General features: G+C 41.6%; 1 protein-coding gene across 4 annotated transcripts in view; it reads right to left on the bottom strand.

The window, feature by feature from the left end:
- Positions 1-23,091, bottom strand: part of rnaseh2a (ribonuclease H2, subunit A) — a 56,151-nt gene that overhangs the window by 18,275 nt on the left and 14,785 nt on the right. The window contains exons 1-4 of one of the 4 annotated variants that reach the window (XM_048521832.2): positions 10,991-11,233; positions 7,379-7,450; positions 5,376-5,502; positions 3,132-3,219 (exon numbers count right to left, since the gene is read on the bottom strand). In XM_048521832.2, coding sequence (XP_048377789.1) covers positions 3,132-3,219; positions 5,376-5,502; positions 7,379-7,450; positions 10,991-11,117 — 414 coding nt within the window. In that variant the 5' untranslated portion in view covers positions 11,118-11,233. Of the gene's footprint in view, positions 1-3,131; positions 3,220-5,375; positions 5,503-7,378; positions 7,451-9,722; positions 9,748-10,117; positions 10,396-10,990; positions 11,234-23,091 lie in introns of those variants that run through there. The other 3 variants (XM_048521833.2, XM_048521835.2, XM_059640024.1) reach the window with 3 other exon arrangements.

Raw genomic sequence — 23,091 nt, 5'->3', positions numbered from 1 at the left:
CATAGCTAGGCAGAAAAACTCTCCAGATGGAGGACTGGAACAGTGACTTTTAAATGCCACATATTGTTTTAAAAATTACAAAATGAGACATGCAATTCAGGCAAGATTAGGCATGTACTGTGTAAGGAAGCACAGGTGTGACTTATCACTTTGTACATGTGCATAGTTAAACTGTTCTACAGAAAATGAAAACAAATCTAAAAGTCAACTTAAATCATAGCTGAAACTAGATGAATGGGCTAGATTAATCAATTTCAGATAAAAACAATGGGGTTAACTTATTATTGATATAGTTAGTGAAATGATTATTCAATTCCAGTCCATTAATGAAAGTTCTCATGGATTATCATTCATGTTAATTCACCAGTTGAACCAATTCTTCCCATGTAGCTCAATAGACCTCTATGAACCAGGTTGGTGTTTGAAGTGGACAATGAAATGTAGCTCAGGCTCTAACATAAAATGTCAGTGGATTAATAAGATGGTATAACCCTGGACCAACTTATAAGCTGGTCAAACTGTTTAAAAACAGCCCCTATATGTTGCGCCAAGAGTAGGCAAGACACAGGAGACACATCTGGAATATATATATTTAAAAATCAAAATACTATCTCAGTTGAAAAGAAAAAGGTCCATTGCCACGGTAAAGCACAAAAATATATTGTTATTTTTAGACAGGGGTGCACAATTATTCAATTAGAGACCTGAAGCAAGACTGCATGTTCTTGTCCAATCTAGTTCTACAAAATTTTACCCTGTGGTTTAAAAAAAAAAGCCATATGTTACATAGCCCTCAGAAGCAGATGGTAACGGAAGCTAAAATGGCAGCAGAGATTTCAGAACAGATATTCCATGAAATAAAACAAAGGTGTTTGCCCAAAACTCCTCAGTGACATGCCAGCCATCTAATGAGAATCAGATTATCAAACCATCACTATCTTTGATATTTATGGCAGTAATTTTTTTGAGATCTGGTAGAATTTACTTTGTTCAAGATTTATTGAGACTACCATCCATAAAAGACAGTCTTAGCAAAATGCTTAGCTTAAAACAGATCTGCTCAATCTAGTATTTTCTCAATCCTTTGTACCCCTTGGCAGCTGTTTCTTTGAAATCTGTAGCATCTTGGCTTGCTTTACTGTGCAAAAGCATCGAATGCAAATGTTTAACTATGTGGATTTTTGTCCTTTTGATGATAAAAAAATAGAAAGGAACTATGATAGAAGCAACCCAATTGAATAATGCCAGCAACAACTTTTTTAAAATTCATTTGTGGGATTATAGGCATCACTGGCTGGCCAGTGTTTATTGCCTGTCCCTAACTGCCAGTGAAGAAACTTTATAACAATTGGTACAACTGAATGAAATAGCCTAGTAACCTAGACAGCAATTGAGAGTCACAGTGTGGGGGCCTGGAGTCACATATCGGCCAGGCCAAGTGAGGATGGCAGATTTCCTTCCCTCAGCGATATTAGTGAGCTAGATGGGTTTTTCTGACAGTTGATACAGCTGTTTTCATGGTAGATTCTTAATTGCAGACCTTTTTTTTATTGAATCCAAATTCCACCATCTGCCGTGGCAGGTTTCTGGATGAATCGTCTCGCAAAAATACCACTAGGCCAATGCCTCGCCACAACAATCCAGTCAGTCAATCTCATTGCAGGAAATGCACCCATCACACTAAATTACTAAAGTAAGTGCCATCACATAAAAGAGTCTTAGCAAAATGCTTAGCTGAAAGAGGTCTTCCCTTCTCTTTGAAATCATCACATCAGAGCCCTCCCTACCCTTCTGGTGAAAGGTCATTGTCCTGAAAGATTAATTCTTCATCCTTCTCCACAAATGCTACCTAAATCGGAGTACTCTCAGGATCCCAGATTCAATGGTTTGCCTTCCTCACACATAAGAAGAATAAAACAATGGCTTTTAAATTAATCAGACTGTGCTCCATCTGCCTTAGTTTTTCTCCTTCAGCCATACGCATTGTATCTTATAGTTAATATAGCATAAGCAGAATCAAAAAATGCATTACTTACAGCAACACTGGAGGTTAAACAAGAATAAACCTATCGATTAATAGATGCTTTTCTCGAAGTTCAGTCACCACTTGTCTAATTATTTCAATTTTGGTCAATTAGCAAAGATCCAATAACAAAGAATTAATTTTTTTTTGCTGATGTTGATTTTAGAAAAGTTTTTACATTTCAAAAGGCATTACCATTGCCAATTCACATCTTGAATTGTTACCATTGATCAGACACTGGACTGGGCCAACCATTTAAATACTGTGGCTAAAGAAAAGCAGGTCAGAATTTCGGAATTCTGCAGTGAATAACTCACCTCCTATCTTCCCCAATCCCTGCCCACTATGTATAGGGCACAAATCAAGAGTATGGTAGAATACTCTCCATCTTCTTGAATAGGTGCAGTTGAAATAACATTTAAGAAGCTCAACACCATCTGAAACAAAGCTTTCTGCTTAATTGGCACCCTTTCCACCACCTTCCGTACCAATGCACAACTGCAGCAGTGTGTACCATCAAAGGATCCTCCAATAGCACCTTTCAAACCCATGACCTCTACCACCTAGAAGGTCAACAGCAGATACATGGGAACACACAGACCTGCAAGTTCCCCACTAACCAACACTATTTGGATTTAGATCTAGAATCACCATTCCTTCACTGTCACTAGGTCAAAATTCTATAATTTCTTCTCTAGCATCATTCAGCTACATGGCATGGATTACAGTGACTTATGAAGGCAGGTCACACCCACTTGTCATGGATTTATCACCTATTGAGGGTAATGCACGCTGGCTTAGCCAGTTACACCCACACTCCATGAATGAATAAAAGTATTTTAAAAATGCCACGCTCAATGGCAAAGATAAAGCTTGGGGGTTCCAAGAGCGCTAGATCAGAGAAAGATAACAGCATCCCAAGGAATGGCTCAACTGGAAGCTCACTGAGAGAAGAAGGCAGCACTTAAAGATGACTCAAGTAGCAAGTCAACATTTAGGAGAACTAAATTTTTAAAAGGAGCAGTAGTACCAGAGATCTAAGCAGTCACAAGCAGAATTGCAATTATCTCTTTCACAGAACTATGTCCAGAACATTTTTTCTCCTTACCTCTTTCACTTGAACACCACTGTCCAATGCATACTGAATGAGTCCAATGGCAGCATCATGAGACAATGCATTCAGGTTATATTTAGTTCTGATGAGGGCAAGAAATGATAAACCATGGTCAGTAATTGATGGCTTCAAAACTTTAGTTCACTACGTGGAAGAAATTTGCCTTCTTTTCAACTACCAGAAGGGAAAACTGTTCCCAGTGTATCAATCTTGCAACAGCAAAATTGCAAGCAATGCTACAAATAGCAAATCTCTAAAATCATAAAATGGCATTGCATAATCTGTGGGATTGCCCTTGACAGATCTCCTTTGAAACTTTTCATGTTCCTGAACCCTTTTGAAGAACTGTTGGGTGCTGAGTGGCTCTTTCATTAAAGTAGCAGTGCCTCAAATGACACAAGGTGTTGGTGCTGGAGTGTTAAAGTGCATTCTCCTTTTCTTTGGATTGCAAACTAAATAAAAGACAAATATAATTTTGTTTCCACTGTTTTGCAGCTGATATTGACACAAAGAATGGTATTCAGAAGAATAGCATTAGGATTTCCACAGCAATTATAATAATGTTTATTAAAAAAAATGCACATAACAAAAGTGTATTATGCCAAGTAGGCATGAAATCACACCCACTGATGCCTATACAGTGACTGTTGTTAACCTGTGGAAAGCTGTTAAAACACTGCAGAGGGGACAACAAGATCAGAAAATCCAGAATGAGGTGATTCTAGCATTTTATCAATCTAAATTGAAATACCTACTATGCAGTTCCGACATGCTTGGATCTTCTCCAGCTGATATGAAACCATACGAGAAATGTTTTTGTGCTTGATGCTGGACACCAACTGCAGTATGACTGCAACCAATACAAACCAACATTTTAAGCTGAGCAAGCAGAGCTAGGGTTCCAAACTTGCCAGCTTTCCTCTAACCTTAAAAAGATGTCACCAATAGCTGATAGGCCTGTGAACAGAATGTGGCACTTTATGATCGGAGATCAGAAATAAATGAAATTGTTGGGCTGTCCACTTGCACTATTCCAAAAACTGTAGTGAACATAAGAACTAGAGCAGGTGTATGCCATCTGGCCCCGCGAGCCTGCCCCGCCATTTAATAAGATCATGGCTGATCTTTTTTGACACACAGCTCCTACTACACTTAATTTCTTTACTGTTCAAAAATTTATCCATCCTTGCCTTAAACACATTCAGTGAGATAGCTTCAACCACTTCAATGAGTAAGGGATTCCACAGATTCACAACTCCTTGGGTGAAGAAGTTCCTCCTGACCTCAGTCCTACATCTGCTTCCCTTTATTTTGAGGCGATGCCCTCTAGTCCTAGTTTCACCTGCTAGTGGAAACAACCTCCCTGCCTCCACTTTATCTATTCCATAAGATGTCCCAATATTCTTCTGAATTCCAAGGAGTATAATCCCAGTCTACTCAGTCTCTCCTCATAATTCAACCCGCACAACTCTGGAATGAACCAAATGAATCTCCTCTGCACCCCCTCCAGTGCTAGTATATCTCTTCTCAAGTAAGGAGGCCAAAACTGCACACAGAACTCCAGGTATGGCTTCACCGGGACCCTATACAGCTGCAGCATAGCCTCCTTGTCCTTAAATTCCATATCTCGAGCAATGGCAAACAAAATTCCATTTGCCATTTTAATCACCTGCCTCACCTGCAATCCCACCTTCAGCAGTAGCAGCATAGGTATCACATGCTTTTAAGTTGTCAATGATTTGAACTAAGATTACCAAATTTAGACAATCATTTTACTAGTTTTACACTTGGCATGAAGCTTCTGTGTGACAATGAGGATTCAAGATTGCACAATAATTACCGACATCTGATAAGAGGATGGAAAGGAAAAAGGGGGAAGATAATTAAATGGTCATTAGTGGGCCATTAAAATTCAGCTAAAACAATTCTGAGAAAAAAAGACAACCCTAATGGCAGAACTTCCACATGGTTAAAAATATTAAAATTTAGCACTAATATTTAAATTAAGACAAAATCTCAATTAATCATAAGGGAACATTTCCTTTATAAAGGTAGTATAGAAGGGAGGGTATTCAACATCTATTGTCTCCAGTTCTGCTCGGTGTAACTTTCCCACAAAGAAAAGTGGAATTATTAGCCCATTGTGATATCCGTATGTGGTCAGTTATCTTCATCTTATTCCAGCAGTGATGGAGTGGATGCTTTGAGGGACATCACGTAAATTATGCTGTGCAGTACCTTTGCTGCATTGAAGTTGAGATTATGTTGGGCGAAAGGATCTCCAAGGCCCAGCCAATACAATCATTTGCTTCATCCAGCTTAGTAAACAGTTTCTCTCTCTCTTTCTCTGTCAGTGTCTTGGAGTCTGGAAGAGAGAACAAATTTGATTTGTATATTATTGTCGTGTACTGAGCAATAGTGTAGCATTGTTTTACACTCAATATAGGCAGATCATTCCATACAAAAGAACATCAGGGAGCAGTACAGAGCGTAGAATACAGTTTTCCAGCCACAGAGAAGTTGCAGAAAAATGATTAACATGAACATCCAACAGCTCAGTTCAAAAGTCTGATAATAGTGGGGAAGCAGTTGTTATTGAATACAATGTACAAAGATTCAAACTTTTATATCTTCTGTCTGACTGAAGAAATTGTAGAGTATAACCAGGGTGGGAGGGGTCTTCTTTCTGAGGTTGCTTTCTGAGGCAGCAGCAAGTAAATGAAAAAAAAGCAGAAAGGGAAACAAAATCAACAATCAAGATCTGCATTCAGCCTAGCAGCTTGGAAAATACCCTTCATCAGGTAGGGGCAACAAGAACAAGTGAAGACAAAAATAACATAGCCTGGTGGCACAGTAGGCCCCAAACACATTTAGGTATTTGAAAACCAAAGGATGTGCTTTCAATTCCCACAAAGCAATCTCTGCTGTTGATTGGTCACAATTGGAGGGAAGGCCAATAGTGTAAAAGTGAAACCAAGCAGCATAAAAGATAAGCAGGGATTAAACAGAAAGTGGCAAAGTGGCCCCTGACCACAACTGTAAAAACCTACAGATTGCAAGAGGAATGGGAAAGAAAGGTCCCGAGTCAAAATAAAGGAGAATAGGCAGTTGTATCGCAAGTCTTGATTTCAACTCTGAGTCAAATAAACGCACCCTAGGAATCACAGAATCCCTAGTGAGGAAGCAAGTAATTTGGCTCATTGAGTCCACGCCGTCCTTTGAAGAGCATTGCTGTAACCATGGCTAATCCACCTAATCTGCACATTTTTTGGATATGGGAGAAAACCAGAGCACCCGGAGGTAACCCACACAGACACGGGGAAAACATGCAAACTGCACATAGACATCACATCAGGGATCCGGGGCTGAGGCAGTAGTGCTAACCACCGAGCTGCCATGACACCGTAGGAGGCTCAACATCTTAAAAAATGGTTCCCTTTATCTCAAAAAGTTACAATTGATTTTGAAAAATTAATTCTGGAAATATTAAAAAATCAATACCCATGTGACAAAAACAAAAACAGAAATTGCTGCAAAAACTCAGCAGGTCATGCAGCAGGTTTCAATGGAGAGAAAACTGAATTCACATTTCAGGCCAGTGACCCTTCATCAGATGATATTCAATTTCTGCCACATTCCCAATCTAAACCACACCAAGCACAGAACTAGCAAGATTATGGCATTGTTCTGGGGCTGGGAAGGAAAATTGGAAATCACAAAACCTGTACCTCCTGCTAATTTGATTCAGGTGATTTTTAAGCCACAGGCCACATCTTGGTTTCAAATAAAGCATGAAAGGTCACAAAGACATGGAGACCAGGATAACTTAAAGAAGAAAATTTAAGCACAAAACAATTCGTGTCACGTACATTTTACCATCTCTGGTTTATGCTGAATATTGTGCAACAAGATATAACTTTGTAGCGCCATTTCTGTGCAGCTTTTGTGAATAGCAATTAGTCACTAATATCAAATACACAACAGAGACTTTAGATTAATTCTAGCCACTGTTAGGACTTTGTTGAATAACCAGAAACAATTACAATGTTGCAGCATCGTGGAGCCAGGGGTGAGCAGCAAAGTCTGCAGTATTGATACCGTGATAAAGAACTAAGCTTACACCATGGAACGCTTGCTTGTTTGACATTTCAATATTTGGGTTTTGGCAGCATTTAACAATTTCATTGTATTATCAGAAACATTTTGACTTTTTAAAAGTTAAAAAAATCTGACTTCCATACCTGCAACCTTGAGCTCCTCAAGTTGCTGTTGTTTAGAAAGCAGGCAATAACAGATTCCATACACCATTGGCCCTGAAAGGACAGTATAACAATACATTAGGCACAAGTCCTGAACAGTGAACACAGATGAAGAAGTCAGCGAGTCGACTGACAGGACACAGTGATTCATTTTGTGACCCTATATGACACAGAGATCCAAATGACAATGTTCACATCTGTCCTCTCTGAGATGACTAAAGGTTCACAATTTAAGGTTTAAAAATAAAAGTCAAAACTGGTCACTGCTGTTTTAAAAATCACACTCAATAGAATTTTTTTAGTAAAGATATCCAAACCTCTTAAATCTGTCTGGCATACAATGTCACCCGGGTAAGTAGCTTGCAATAAGCCTTTACTTATTGGATTCCCAATCATCAAAGTACAGCACAGTAAATATCCAGTGTTGCTGGAAGACATTAACCATTTTTTAAAAAGCTGCTTGGTCTGGTTCTAGAAGACTAGTTTCTACGTTGACTCAGTACAACTCAGAAACTGCCCTGCAATCTGGTGTCCCAGCCGCATTTTTATTATAAATCACCAACCATAATTACCACGAAATTATTCAACATCCTGTGGATTTCCACATATTTCAATCAAACTGAAACAGAGTTGCAGACGTGGAGCTTCTACCAAATAATGGTTTTGGGTGGACCAAGCTGACATTCGCTCTTTTCAAGTAACTTTCTGTTTGTAGAATTAGCTTTCCCCTATCTTAAAAATTACAGAAGGAGATGCCACCTATTGTCAGGCCTTTGTTGTACTGCTTGGTAAACAGCTATGTGGGGTACTGGTTTTCTTTCCTACTATAAAATGCAGCAAGTCTCATTTGCCTCCTTGTACCTCAGCCTGTTCTTAAAAATTGCTCTGTAATTAATTCCACTCGCTTGCTATTTTCCCATAATCCAGAAAATGTTGCTTTTCCAACTATCTATCCAACACCCATTTGGAAAGTTATGACTGAATCTGCTTCCACCACGTAGTCAGCACATCCCCGATCATAACAACCTGCTGCATGAAAACATTTCTCACCTTCTCCTTAGTTCATTTGTCAATTATCTTAAACGTATCATCTGGGAACAACAGTTTCTCCTAGTTTAATTAATCCAGATTATACACAAGACACTTGTCTAGATTTTGAAACTAACCCTGCTGCATTTAAAATAAATTGGTGTTATTTCAACATGTGGACTAACCAATGAAAGACTTTGAGGTAACAAAGTGTGGAGCTGGATAAACACAGCAGGCCAAGCAGCGTCTTAAGAGCACAAAAGCTGACGTTTCAGACCTAGACCCTTCATCAGAAAGGGGGGAGGGGAAGGGGTTTCTGAAATAAATAGGGAGAGAGGGGGAGGCGGATCGAAGATGGATAGAGGGGAAGATTGGTGGAGAGGAGACAGACAAGTTAAAGGGGTGGGGATGGAGCCTGTAGAGGTGAGTGTAGGTAGGGATGTAGGGAGGGGATAGGTCAGTCCAGGGAGGACGGACAAGTCAAGGGGGCGGGATGAGGTTAGTAAGTAGGAAATGGAGGTGCAGCTTGAGGTGGGAGGGAATAGGTGAGAGGAAGAACAGTTTAGGGAGCGGGGATGAGCTGGACTGGTTTCGGGATGCAGTGGGGGGAGGGGAGATTTTGAAGCTTGCAAAATCCACATTGATACCATTAGGCTGCAGGGTTCCCAAGCGGAATAGGAGTTGCTGTTCCTGCAACCTTCGGGTGGCATCGTTATGGCACTGCAGGATGCCCAGGATGGGCATGTCATCTAAGGAATGGGAGGGGGAGTTGAAATGGTTCACGACTGGGAGGTGCAGTTGTTTATTGCAAACCGAGAGGAGGTGTTCTGCAAAGCGGTCCCCAAGCCTCTGCCTGGTTTCCCTGATGTAGGGGCTTGTAGGGTACAGCAGATGCAGTATGCCACATTGCCAGAAGTGCAGGTGAACATCTGCTTGATGTGTAAAGTCTTCTTGGGGTCTGGGATGGGGGTGAGGGTGGAGTTCGAGAACCATTTCAACTCTCCCTCCCATTCTTTGTGTTCTAAGGCCCTCTCCTTAGACATTCCCTACCATGAGCACATCAGCAAGGAAAAAGGTTGTCAAATATTTTCAGCGCATACCTGCACCACTGGTCTGGAGCAGGGGTGTGAAAAAAAGCTGAATATCATTGGCAAGGTAATTAACAAGCATTATTAGTCATTTTATTCCACCACCTAACTCATTAAATGCACCAAGCAGTAAATGACTTTAGAACAATCTAAAAACAAAATAAAACAGTGCAATTGTTCAAAGAGAGCAATAAATTGTTGCTAATTACTGTTAATCTCTTGTCTATTCTTTTCTATTTGGCAGTACAAAGTAATAGGCAAACGTTTCCACTTCAACAGGAAAGCCCCAAAGTGGAACAGCGTTTTCAATGTTGTTAGCAACTAACAAAAGAGAATTTTCTGACAGATTTATTGGCTCAAGAAGTCAGTTGATCTTGCAGCATGAATTGTGCTAATCTTAAATTAGCTGCAATTTTTTGGCAGAAGCTGTTAAATTTGAAGTAGATGATACATTTCGAATACTACATTTGCTAAACAAACTGAATGTTCGAATCAAGCTCCTGTTTCAGTTGATTTCGTTAACTCTCCAGGATCTTGAGGTGATGTCTATAAATATTCAGTACAAGTTTTGCAGCAGTGCAAGCAGGAGTATCAGTATCCTTACAGGCAGATATCATGATCAAAGACTGAGGCACCTGAAGCCATTTCCTCTAGGTCACACCCCCTTTCCCTCCATTATTCATTCAGAACTAACCATCTCCCCCTCCACATTTGCCCAGCCCTCACCAACCCTTTTCCCACCACTACAGCCACACTCAAATTGATCCTCCCCCTTTGTTCCTTTGGGCTTTCCCCAGGCCTCCATTATTGACCCAGCACTCGCCCTACCCTCTCCTCCGTTTGCCTAATCCTGGCCTCTTAAGCCAGACCTACACCCACTTACCCAATCAGTTAGCCCCTCCCTCACCCCTCATCCCCAATCTTAGGCCTTCCCCCAGTTATTCAACCAGGCCTTCCTCCTCTCCGAGACCACCACTCAACTCAACCCTTCCCCTTAACTACTGACCAACCCCTGCCATTCACAGCTATACCACTACCCGATTCACCCAGTCCCAACCACTCCCCAATTCCCCTTAGTCCTTGCCACCCTCCCTGTATTAGTCCCTCCCCACAGACCCAGATCTCCCCCAAATTCCTTGTCCCTCTGCTTTCCCCTCCCCTTCTCACACTCCCCCAATCCAACCATTACTCACGCACCCACCTTCCCACCCCTCCCCGATTCAAATCCAGGCTTCTTCCCACATCCCGCCACCACAGATCAGCAGCGCACCATCTCCACCAAGAACTACTCCACAAGCCCCATCTCCCAGACCCGCCCCCACAAGCCAACGCCTTCGACCCACTAGACCCGCCCCTACAAACCCCAAGCCCCACACACACACACACACACACACACACTCAGGGCCCTGGACAGGACACCCTGCCCCTCCTCCACACCATCCTCGCCCCTCCCCCAACCAAATACCCCGCCTCTCACCCAGCACCGGTCCCCTTCCCGCTTCATCGATGCCCAGGCAGCAATCTTCAGTCCGACAGGCGGCGGGCACCTTTGATACCAGCCGGTAACTTTTACTGCTGTCCTCCTGAAACTCGCTCAGGTCCATTGCAAAATTATAACAACAACCGCCAATCTTAAATAGAACAATGGCTGCGCTTTTAAATGTCTCGAGAGCAACCGCCAAACTAATCTCTCCCGCGCTCAGCGGCAACCTGCCCTTTGACCTCTGATGCCATCCTGAACGCCACTTCACTCAGTTTTGTTTTTATTTTAAAAATCATGCTGTTGAAAGATACAACAAGTTCCACACTGAGCATTTACAGAAAGCTCTATTTTCACAAATTTAAATTTTGATTTCGTTTGGTGTTCTGCTCGTCACTAACTGGGTGCGCATGTGCAGTTCTGCGCAAAACCCCCTGGGAGTTGTAGTTTTAAAGACTCAGAACCAAATTTCGTTTTAAATAGCGATTAAAAACCGAAAGAAGTGTGGATGCTGTAAATCAGGAACAAAGGCAGACGTTGCTGGAGAAGCTCAGCAGGTCTGAAGGAAAAAAAATCAAGTTAATGTTTGGGGGCCGGTGACCCTTCCTCTTAACTGATGGTAGCTAGGAAAAAGATAATAAAATGTGAGGCTGGATGAACACAGCAGGCCAAGCAGCATCTCAGGAGCACAAAAGCTGACGTTTCAGGCCTAGAACGTTTAGGCCCGAAACGTCAGCTTTTGTGCTCCTGAGATGTTGCTTGGCCTGCTGTGTTCATCCAGCCTCACATTTTATTATCTTGGATTCTCCAGCATCTGCAGTTCCCGGGTAGAGGGTGTAAATAATAGGATAAAGGGCAGAGGACAGGGAGGGCTATGGGGTAGAGGGTGTTAATAATAGGATAAAGGGCAGAGGACAGGGCTATGGGGTAGAGGGTGTTAATAATAGGATAAAGGGCAGAGAACAGGGAGGGCTATGGGGTAGAGGGTGTAAATAATAGGATAAAGGGAAGAGGACAGGGATAAAGGAGTTGATAACGATCTGGTTGGGAGGGTGAATGACTTCATCAGGTTCTAGACCCAAAATGTCAGCTTTTATGCTCCTAAAGTGCTGCTTGGCCTGATGAGTTCATCCAGCTCCACACTTTGTTATCTTGGATTCTGCAGCATCTGCAGTTCTCATCATCTCTTGTTATTCTCCCAGCTTGTGCTGAGCTTTGCTGGAGGACTGCAGCAAGCCTGTGAGAGAGATAGCAAGAACTGCAGATGCTGGACTCCGAGACAACACCGTGTGGATCTGGAGGAACACAGTAGGCCAGGCAGCATCAGAGGAGCACGAATGTTGACCTTTTGGGTTGGGACCCTTCTTCAGAAATGATTCGACCTGAAATGTCAACTTTCCTGCATCTCTGACGCTGCCTGTCTGACCGTCAGTGTTCCTCCAGCTCCACACTGTTTTATATCTGAGACAGATGTCAGCCGGGGGTTAGGGTGGCAGGCAATTGGAAGGACACAGTCATTTTTGCAAGCAGAACACAGATGTTCTGTGAAGCGATCAGCCAGTCGACCATTCATTTTGCATTGCCTTTGTGTTAAGTATTGAAATTGGAAATAGTCCTCCAACAATAAAATAGCTTACAGGGCTCACATAATAATGAACTCAACATTGGATTGTGTTATGTATATTTATATGATATCAAGTGATGCTTTTTCATATCCAGGATTTGCCCTTGATCTCATTTTAAGGTTCTCTGAACTTCAAATGTTCTTATGAATTATTCCACCTGAAATATTAGCCCAGATTCCCCTTTCAAATGCTGATAAGCCCTCTCTGCATTTCCGTTTCATTTCAGATTTTCAGCATATTGCTTTATTTTTATCTGCAATAAAATCAACTACCTCACAGTTACCATGGGAGCAACATGTCGGCCTTTTCAGATGGATGTTGACTGAAGTGTCTTTACGCTGTTCAAAGAGCAGGAAGCAAGGCTCCCAGTGACTCAGCCAACATTTTCCTTAAACTGTATACCAAGCTAATTAACTGTTCATGCATTTGCTCTTTGTATTTCAAACTTGGCTATTCCAATGCTGTAGATGGTCCACCATTTTCTACCATCCACAAATTTAAGTTTCTCTGCTACCCATATCCTAACTAATGTGATGTTACATTCAAACGCTGGTTTTTACTGCCATCCAGTCTGCAGACTACTTGTTACTAAAAATGTTCAGAATCACACTCACCTCCCATCATGATCTCATTCCTTTGGATCTCTGCAACTGATTTAGACCTAATACCACTCCCTTACCCCACAATCCATGTATGCCTTTCACTCTTTTCCATCAACTGTTGATTCCTCAGCCCCATGCCCCCCCCCCCCCCCCAATGTCCTCACCTCTTCTTCTTTAAGACAACTGTTAAAGCCCCGAAACGTCAGCTTTTGTGCTCCTAAGATGCTGCTTGGCCTGCTGTGTTCGTCCAGCTCCACACTTTGTTATCTTAAAGCCTAGCTTTTGGTCATCTAGTGCAATATTTTGCTGATGAGGCCTGGTTTCGGTGTTTTGTTGGATGAGACACTTTTGAGATATTTTAAACATAATGCAACAAATAGATTCAAGATTTTATAGGATATTACCAAGACAAAATAGCTGCCTAACTAATCACATTATCTGTCAAAAATAATTGTGTATAGAGTTTCGAAACAATATAAAGCGGCAAAACACCATACTCTGCTGCCTCTTATTTTCTACCTTTGAAACTGCATCAAAAGGTTTTTTTTTTAATTCATTCATGCGATGTAGGCATAGCTGGCTTGGCCAATGTTTATTGCCCTTCCCTATTTTTCCAGAGAAGGTGATGTTAAGTTGCCAGCAAATTGCTGCAATTCAAGGTGTGCAGATCCACCTACAATGCTGTTAAAGGGGAGTTCTAGGATTTTTGACCCAGCAACAGTGAAGGAAAGGCGATATAGCTCCAAATGAACCCTTTAACCTTATTTATCAAAGCAAACAGGATTTTTCATTTTCTTTCCAACAATGTTGCACTGGTGATGAGAAAATACATAACTTGTTTTCCTTTAGAAATTCGAGATCATAGAGTGCCATCAACTGAGGATCAAGCATCAAAACTTACTTTAACTAAATCTTTTGAGTATTTCCTAATGTTGCCCTCCAACTCAGAGCACAATGATGGTTAAAATCAGGAACAAACATTTTTTCCTTGTGTGTAACATGGACATGGAAGAGTGAACATCAGCACATAATTGAGTATCAGCCTGAAAATTCTTCCAACAAACACAAATGACAGGCTGAAAGAATGAGAGAAATTCTTTGTTAGCTGTGTAATGGAAAGAACCTTGAAGCTTCTACCATCTCTACCTAACCTTTTTATTGATGTAAGATGACTAGAAGCTAAAGAAAAATACCATGAGTAGAATTCCCAATTCCAGGGATTGGATCCTCCAGCACTACCTCTGCAGCCCAGTGGTGAACTCAAATGCCTTTGAAATAGAATATCAAGAGCTCAAAATGCACTCCAGATTTGAGCTCGTAATCCAGATTGCCATTCCAGTGCAGTACTGAAGGAGTGCTTCGGTGTTGCAGGTGACAATTTTCAGATGAAATGTTAAACCAGTTAAGGGTCTATCTGTCTTATCATCAGGTCATAAAAGATGACGTGGCATCAAGTTGAAGAAGATCAGGGGTATTCTCCCATTGTTATCCCTCATTGTTAACATCAGGTTATTATTCACAAACACAAAGTTGCTGGAAAAGTTCAGTGGATCTGGCAGCATCTGTGAAGGAGAAGACAGAGTTAACGTTTCGGGTCCGGTGACCCTTCCTCAGAACAGAGGAAAGGTCACTGGACCGAAAACATTAACTCTGTTTTCTCCTCCACAGATGCTGCCAGACCTGCTGAGCTTTTCCAACAACTTTGTTTTTGTTCCTGATTTATAGCATCCACAGTTCTCTTGGTTTTTATCAGGTCATTATTGGTGTTTATGGTGTGTGCAAAGGTGCTGCATTACAGCTTACTCAGGGAGTTCCACTTGCTATGACAATATTCATGTTGCACTCTGGACGTTAGGTATAGATGGTAGAAACTTCAAGGTTCTTTCCATTACACAGCTAACCAAGAATCCCATTCTTCCAGCCTATCATTTGTGTGTGTTGGAAGGATTTTCAGGATGATACTCAACAATATCAGGTCCAACAGCAATCTGTTCTTCTGTCCAAAGAAGAGTCATATTGGACTCCAAATGTTAGAACTGTTTCCATCCCCACATATTCTGCCAGAACTCTTGAGTTTCTCCAACAGTTTTTGCTTTTGTTTAAGATTTTCAACATCTGCAGTATTTTGATTTTATTTGATAATAAACCTGTTTGGCCACATCATGAATGCTTTTCTTGGCTATCATGTCCTGTATTATGACTCATACACTTCTGACTCAGAGACAGGGACAATATCCACTGTGTGCATGATACCTGCTCCTTATGACGAAAAACTGTGCACAAATTGACTGACTTGAATCCCTGCATTACAACAATGATTGCACATTGAAAAGTGTGACTTCAATTTCTTTCGAATTGTGAAAGGTCACAAGTAAGAGTAAGCTGTTTCCTTGAAAAGTAATTATAAATAAAACTACGGCCTGGGTTTGTAGATAGACCTTATTCTAACCCATACAGGCCCAATTCTTCAAGACTGTACTTCGTCTTTAAGTTAGTATTCCCTAACAATGCCAGCATGCTTCTTTACAACAAGAAACATACTGGCAGCTGTTGTTTCTCAAGTGTTTGCCACAATTCAGCAAGTATTCTGCTTATTGTCCCCTTATAACCACAGCTGACACGATCTCTTTCACCAAAGCCACCATCACACCAAATACTGCAGAATATTCTGAAGTAGGGTCCTGACCCAAAACGTCAACTTTCCTGCTCCTCTGATGCTGCCTGGCCTGCTGCGTTCCTCCAGCCCCATGCTGTGTTGTCTCAGTGTATTCCTTTGGTTGTTTATAATAGGCAAAGGCCACACCATGCTCAACCAGTCCTTGCTTGCACAACTCAAAAAACCGTATCCTGTTTAGATGTGCATGCACAACCGGACAACACTTGTTGATTAACTCCACATGTTCTCATACTTATTTGAACAATCAATATAAAATAGCCAGCCAAGTCTGTAAGATGGCTCACCTAACTTTGCTCGAAGCAACAGAAATATTTGCATACGGGCCTGCTGTCTACACTAAAGGAATACGGTCAAGCCTTTTACCTTGTTTGAATTTCCCAGGAGCTTGATGAAACTATAGTTCCTGTTTCTCTCTCCACACCAGCATCAATCAGAATTGTCAACCAATCAGAATCCTTTTCTCCTAGAGTATAAATTGTTAATGATCATTTGAAATTGAGCATTCTTGCCTTTGACTTGGTGGGGCCAAGGCACAAAGCTTCAACAACAGAGTCTTTCTGTTCAGCAAGATGTAAAACCGCAGAAAATTCAACTGATGCAATTACCCCAGGCCAGACTGAAATCCCTATTTATCTTCCCTTCTGCAATTTGGTCTGCTGCCTGGATGGAACAAGTATACTACCTCAATAGGATTGCATGGGTGCAGAGTTGGGAAACTGTCATATTACTGTGTACAATCCATCACTCACACCTGCCTTGTATGAATGTGAATAGCACTCCAGACCAAGGACTGTCAGAGCCATCTGTCTCACACTGTTAACCTTCAGAAAGTTGATTGCCTTTTGTGGCTTTCAGTGTTTAAATTGCATCTTTAGATGTGCTCTTACATTTTCAAAAAATTTACATTTTTATATTGTGGCATATTGCTTCCCTCCATAATATCCTGCAAAACTTTACATACAGTTAATTGTTTCAAAGTTTGAGCATCATTATATTGGTTTTATTTTGCATGCAAAACAGAATGTTGGCCAGGAGATTGGAGAATTCTTTGCTCAGCTCTGCCCTGAATCACAGTGTGGGCTCTTTATGTTTTGCAGCCATCACACCGTGTGCCAGTATTACTCTACTGGGGAAAGACAGGGGAAAAAAATCAGCTAGATGCCCTACTCCCAGTCAGCTCCAGCAGAGCATGGTCAAGTGGCAGAATGGCCCCTTTTTGAATTATGTCTCAAGTTTAACAAGATGTGCACTCTTATCTCATCCATATCCTGACCTCACCACTAATTAAAGAGTAATGCATTTTACCTTCGCCTTCTACAAGTTTAATATGAATATTTTAGTCAATGCCAAATATGAAAGATAAAGATACACTTAAATCAGGCAATGGCAATTCACAGTTTCAGGATGGAGGACCGTAGAAAACTTTTAGCACAAGAGGCCATTCAGCCCATTATATTTGTGCTGACTCTCCACAAATGCAACTCAGTTGCTCCCACTTCCTTATCCTTTCTGCATGCCCATACAATTTCATTTTCTTTTTGGCACTTATCTGGTTTCCATTTGAAATCCAGGAGTGAATCTGACCCCATCACACACCAAGACATAGCATTCCAGATCTTACCTATTATACCACTGTAGTGATTGGAACGAGGGTAAGGTAATCTTATTAGCTATGAGCTCCCTGATTGGGGCTGTTAACCCTGGGCCAATCAGGGAGCCCTGACTGACAGATATAAACAGGAGATAGTGAGAACCGATGCTGGAGTCAGAGACAACACAGTGTGGAGCTGGAGGAACACGGCGGGTCGGGCAGCATCAGAGGAGCAGCAAAGTTGACGTTTCAGGCCGGGACCCTTCTTCAGAAATGGGGAAGGGCAACGGGAGCTGGGAAATAAGTAAAGAGAGATGGGTTGGGGCTGGGGAAGGTAGGTGGGATGGTGACCGGTGAGTGCAGGTAGGCAGTGGTGGGGATTGGTCTGAGATGGGGCAGATTGGGGTCCTTTCATGACACAGTGGCAGTGTCCCCCTGGACCATGGAGGCCTGGGTTCAAGTCCCACCTGATTCACTGGTGTGTAATAATGTCTCTGAACAGGTTGTTTAGAAAAATAGGTTATTTAATAAAAAATATACAGGAGATTCAGTTTCCCCAGTCTGGGGACTGGCTCTGAGCTGGCTGATCAGAGCCTATGTATTGTGCATATGTACATAAAGGATGACTTGGTGATGGGATACTGGTTCCGAAGGGCCTGTTTCCACACTGTAGCAATCCTAATCTCATCTAATCTAATCTAATCACACTTCCAATAGTTCTTTTGCCATTATATTGGTATCCTTTGATTCTCAACCCTTCCACTAGAGGGAGCGGTTTCTCTCTATCTCGTCTGTCTGAAACCTTCATAAATTTGAACACCTCTACCAAATCCTGGTGTACCTCTCATATAGTGGGATGCTTTGAACGTGTAGTCACTGCTACAATTGCTGTTTACTGATGTCAGGAAATAGCAGTCAAAGCACACACAGCAAGGTCCAAACAATAGCGGTGAGGAAAAACGAGCAAATCATTTGTCTTGGCAGTTAGTGGTTGGGAATATAAAGATGGCTTTACAGGATCTTTATGTCCATCTGTGACAGCAGGTGCAACTTTAGTTTAATGTCTCAGCCCAAAGACAGCAAAGGCAACGCAGCACTCCCTGAGATCTGTGCTGAAAGCTTGTGCAGTGGATCAGTCCAGTTTCCCAGTTTACTTCATTGGAATTGCTAATAACCTACGTTATGAAAGCCTGGGATTGTAGTGAGTTCCATTTTGTTTTCAAATCATGTACTGGACTGATTTCACATCCTCTCTCTGTGAGGGCTGCTAGAGGTATCAAGTTGATGGCACTTAAAAATATTCGCTCAATAAAATACATCCATTTGACTCTGTTTATACATATTCTTTAAGAACAGACAGACAACAGCAATTTGGTCTGTATTACTATGGAAAGGTGCCAAGATATTTTTGTTTACCTTTTAATGACCTGTTTTCTTGAAACAAGGACGCTATTTTAAAAAATACTTTTCTGTTATCACCTAATCCACCTGCTATTTTTACTCTTCTGTTCCTTGTTCCTGTGCCAGTAGAGTCAGTGGTAATGCAAATGGCAATGAAATTTTCATATCTCACACATCCCCTTATGTTTACTGTGATGCTGTTTATCACAAAATCACAGACTTGTGACAGCATAGAGGGAGGCCATTCAGCCTGACATATCCACACCAGCATTCCATCAGTACAATTTATTTAGTGCCACTCCTTGCTGCTCCTGGTAACACATTTTCCCTTTTCAGATATCAATCCAATTCTCCCTTGAGAGTCTCATTTGAACCTGCATCTTGGGCAATGCATTCCAGATCCCAAAAAGTCACTGCATGGTGAGGCTTTCAATGAATCCCTGCAGTGTGCAAGCAGGCCATTTAGTGCTTCGAGTTCACATTGACCCTCTGACGAGCATCCCAACCAGACCATTTCCTTTACCCTATCCTTGTCACCCTGCATTTCCCATGGCTAATCCAACTAACCTTCGCATCCATGGACTCTAAGGGCAATTTTGCATGGCCAAACCACTTAATCTGCTTATCTTTTGAATTGTGGGAGGAAACCGGAGTGCCCAGAGGGAACCTACACAGACACCGGGAGAATGTGCAAACTCCACACAGTTGCCCAAGGGTGGAATCAAACCTAGGTTCCAGGTGTTGTGAGGTAGCAGGTCTAGCCACTGAGCCACCGTGATGCCCAAACCCATGCTCAGGTTCTCTTGTCCATTTCCTTACATTTGTATGCTCTAGTTCCTGGTCCTGTATCTATTATGTTACCAGCTTTCAGGTCATTTCCTATCTTCTCTAGAAACATCAATGGCTAAGCATTGACCAAATGGAGCTCTTTAAGAGAAATGGCCTGTATCTATGCTGGAAATTCTATTTAATTCTAAGTAATTAAGCCTGTCATTCCACTGCTCGACTAAATTTTCACCCGATGACCTGAAACCTGAGGGATGTGTCAACTTTAATGGCCTTTGTACCTCTGCAATCATGTTTCAATCCAGCAGATATGCATTTTGGACTTTTACCAAAACAATTCAGTGAAACTGTTCCCCACCCTGCAGGTTTATCTATTAACCCTCAGAACATGAAAGCTGACCTTCTTTTGCTTCCACCAACCCTAAGTACATTAAACTTGAAAAAAACAAATATCCTGTCCTCCTGTAACACTCTGTTTCACCAGCACGAACAACATATAGTTTCATTTCTGGCAGTTGTTGACTCCCTAAAGAGGAAAAAAAAACATATATTTACATCTTGCCTTTCACAACCTTAGGTGGGCCAAAGCACGATGCAACCAGCAAAATACTTTAAAACTGCATGATCCCTTTGAAATGCAGACAGTACTGGCGATAGGGACATTGTGTTTGTTAATGCTATCGTGCTGGTGATAGTGGGACACTATGTTTCATTCCCCTATCACTCCCAACACCTCATCCCCCGCTCATGGCACCCTTCCAAGCAATTGCAGGAGGTTTAACATTTGCCCTTTTCTCTCCCCCCACTCATTGTCCAAGGGTTCTACTCTTTCCAGATAAAGCAGTGGTGTACTTGTATTTCTTTCAGTCTCGTCCATTGTTTTCATTGCTCACAATACGCTACACAGGGCAGACTAAACATAGACTAGATGACCAATATGCAGAACACCTTCATTTAGGCATGATCCCAACCTCCTAGTTTCTTGTCATTTCAATATGACATCTCGCTTTCATGCTCAAATTTCAGTCCTAGATCTGCTATACAGTTCCACTGAATGTAATGTGAAGGACTATCATCTCGTTTTCCACTTTGGCACCATACAGACTTCCAGACTCAACAACAAGTACAAAGGCATGATTCTTACCCACCTTCCACCCACTCCCACCTCCATCCCCAAAAACGGTTTTGTTTTCATGGTCTTGTTCTCAATAAAGCTGACATATACTCTGCTATTAGCACCTACTCTGCAGCTATGATTATCTTTTATCTACAACCATTACAGTTCCTACACCTTTTGTTCTGCGACTCATTTGATCTCTTACCTACCTCAGCCGCCTACTCACTCATGGTCTTCCCTTCTGTTCCACTTGCAGCTCTCCAGCTTTTGCAATGACATAAATCCAAACACTGTTCCACCTCTCTTAACTTCTAAAAAAGAGATATATTTGACTCCAAATGTGTGCTCTCCTCCTGTCTTCACAAATGCTGTCAGACCTGCTATGTGTCTCCAGCACCCTCTGTATTTACTTCAGACCTCCAGCATCTGTAGTCTTTTGCTCTTGTATTTTGCTCTGCTAGCTTTGGGCAAGTTCATTGCCACTTAAATAGCCAAATTCGAAATAAATATCATTGTCAGATTGAGTCTTTATTCCCTGTAATAAACACCCACTCCTCAGGACATTTTCACAATGATTATGTGTTATATATTCTTAGTTTTAACACATAATATATGGTAACAATTTGGCTGCACCTTGTGTCAGGTGGTACTGGCTTGGTTGGAGCCCTCTCATCACTGACACGACAAGTTCAAATCCCACTCCAAGGCTTGAGCTGAAATATCATGGCTCACACTTTGGTACATTACTGAGAGTGTGCTGAACTGCTACAAGTGAGATACAGTACAGTGTACTGCCTTACAAATGAGATAGTCACAGTCATAAAGTCACACAGCATGGAAACAGATCCTTCGGTCCAACTGGTCCATGCCGACACATTCCCAAACTAAACTAGTGCCACCTCCTTGCATTCGGCCCATATCCATCCAAACCTTTCCTATTAATATACTTATCCAGATGTCTTGTAAACGTTGTAACTGTACCCACATTCACCTCTTCTTCTGGTAGTTCATTCTACACATGAACACTCTCAGTGGAAAAAGTTGCCTCCATGTCTTGCTTTAAATCTTCCTCCTCTCACGTTAAAAATATGCCCTCTTGTTTTGAATTTCCCCACCTTAGGCAAAAAGACCATTGCTATTCACACTATCCATGCCCCTCATGATTTTATAAATCTCTATAAAATCACCTCTTAACCTCCTACGCTCCAATGAAAAAAGTCCCAGCTATTTTTAGAACTCAAACCCTCCATTCTCAGCAACATCCTGGGAAATCTTTTCTGAACTTTCTCCAGTTTAATAATATCCTTCCTATGACAGGGTGACCAGAACTGCCCACAATGCTCCAGAAAAGGCTTCCCCATTGTCCTGTACAACATCGATATGATGTCCCAACTTCTAATCTCAAAGGTCCGAGCAATGAAGGGAAGCATGTTAGATCCTTTCTTAACCACCCTGTTAAACAATGGCCTAATTGCTTACTCGGGCAAATGATCAAAAGGCATTATTTTAAAGAAGACGGCATTATTTTAAAGATGAGTTATTCTGTGTGCGTTGGCTTGCGTTTATTCCTCCACCATTATTATTCCAACATCACAACACGCAGCTTTTTTAGTTATTTGTGGGATCTTGCTCTGTGCAGATTGGCAGTGCCATTTCCTACATTACAACAGAACTACACCTTAAAAGTCCTTCACTGGCTGTAAAGTGCTTGGGCTGTCCAGTGGAGATGGAAAGAACTATATGAATGCAACTTGTTCTTCCTTGCGCAACATAAATTTCTTTAAAGTCAAATGGACCATGAGTGTCTGAAAAGGCAGATCATCGAGAGTCAAACAGTACCACCTAGTTGGTGCTACTCCCCTGATGGAAATTTCTGTCAAAATAATTTGGACTTTACAAGCATCTTTCGTGTAGCAAAACATCCCAAGACAACTCATTATCTTCCAGGGCCTGGCAAACACATTACATAAAAATTTTGACACGTGCAAAAAGGCTCAGCAGATCAGTTAGGGTCCAAGTGCATTACAGATGTGGAGTTCAGGTTGTTCACACATTAAATTTTCTGCTCCCTGAAACTTGTTCACCCAGTAAGTAGGTGTTACTCTTCAAATGAAAAATAAATAATCATGAAAAGAGATTATTGTGCACACAAAACACTAAATGTTTTATTTCTGTTTATTTTCTAAAGCAGCATTCCTGCTGAAATTGTGAAGGCTGATGACAGATGCAATGAATTGACCACATTATTTTGTGTTAGATATACGACACACCCTTGGGTGTTCTGTTCTATCACTATCTA

This window comes from Stegostoma tigrinum, chromosome 35 (genome assembly GCF_030684315.1).
Source record: "Stegostoma tigrinum isolate sSteTig4 chromosome 35, sSteTig4.hap1, whole genome shotgun sequence".
NCBI classification, from domain to species: Eukaryota; Metazoa; Chordata; class Chondrichthyes; order Orectolobiformes; family Stegostomatidae; genus Stegostoma; species Stegostoma tigrinum.
The sequence above is the reverse complement of the archived record's forward strand: the minus strand, read 5'-3'. Positions and strand labels throughout refer to the sequence as shown.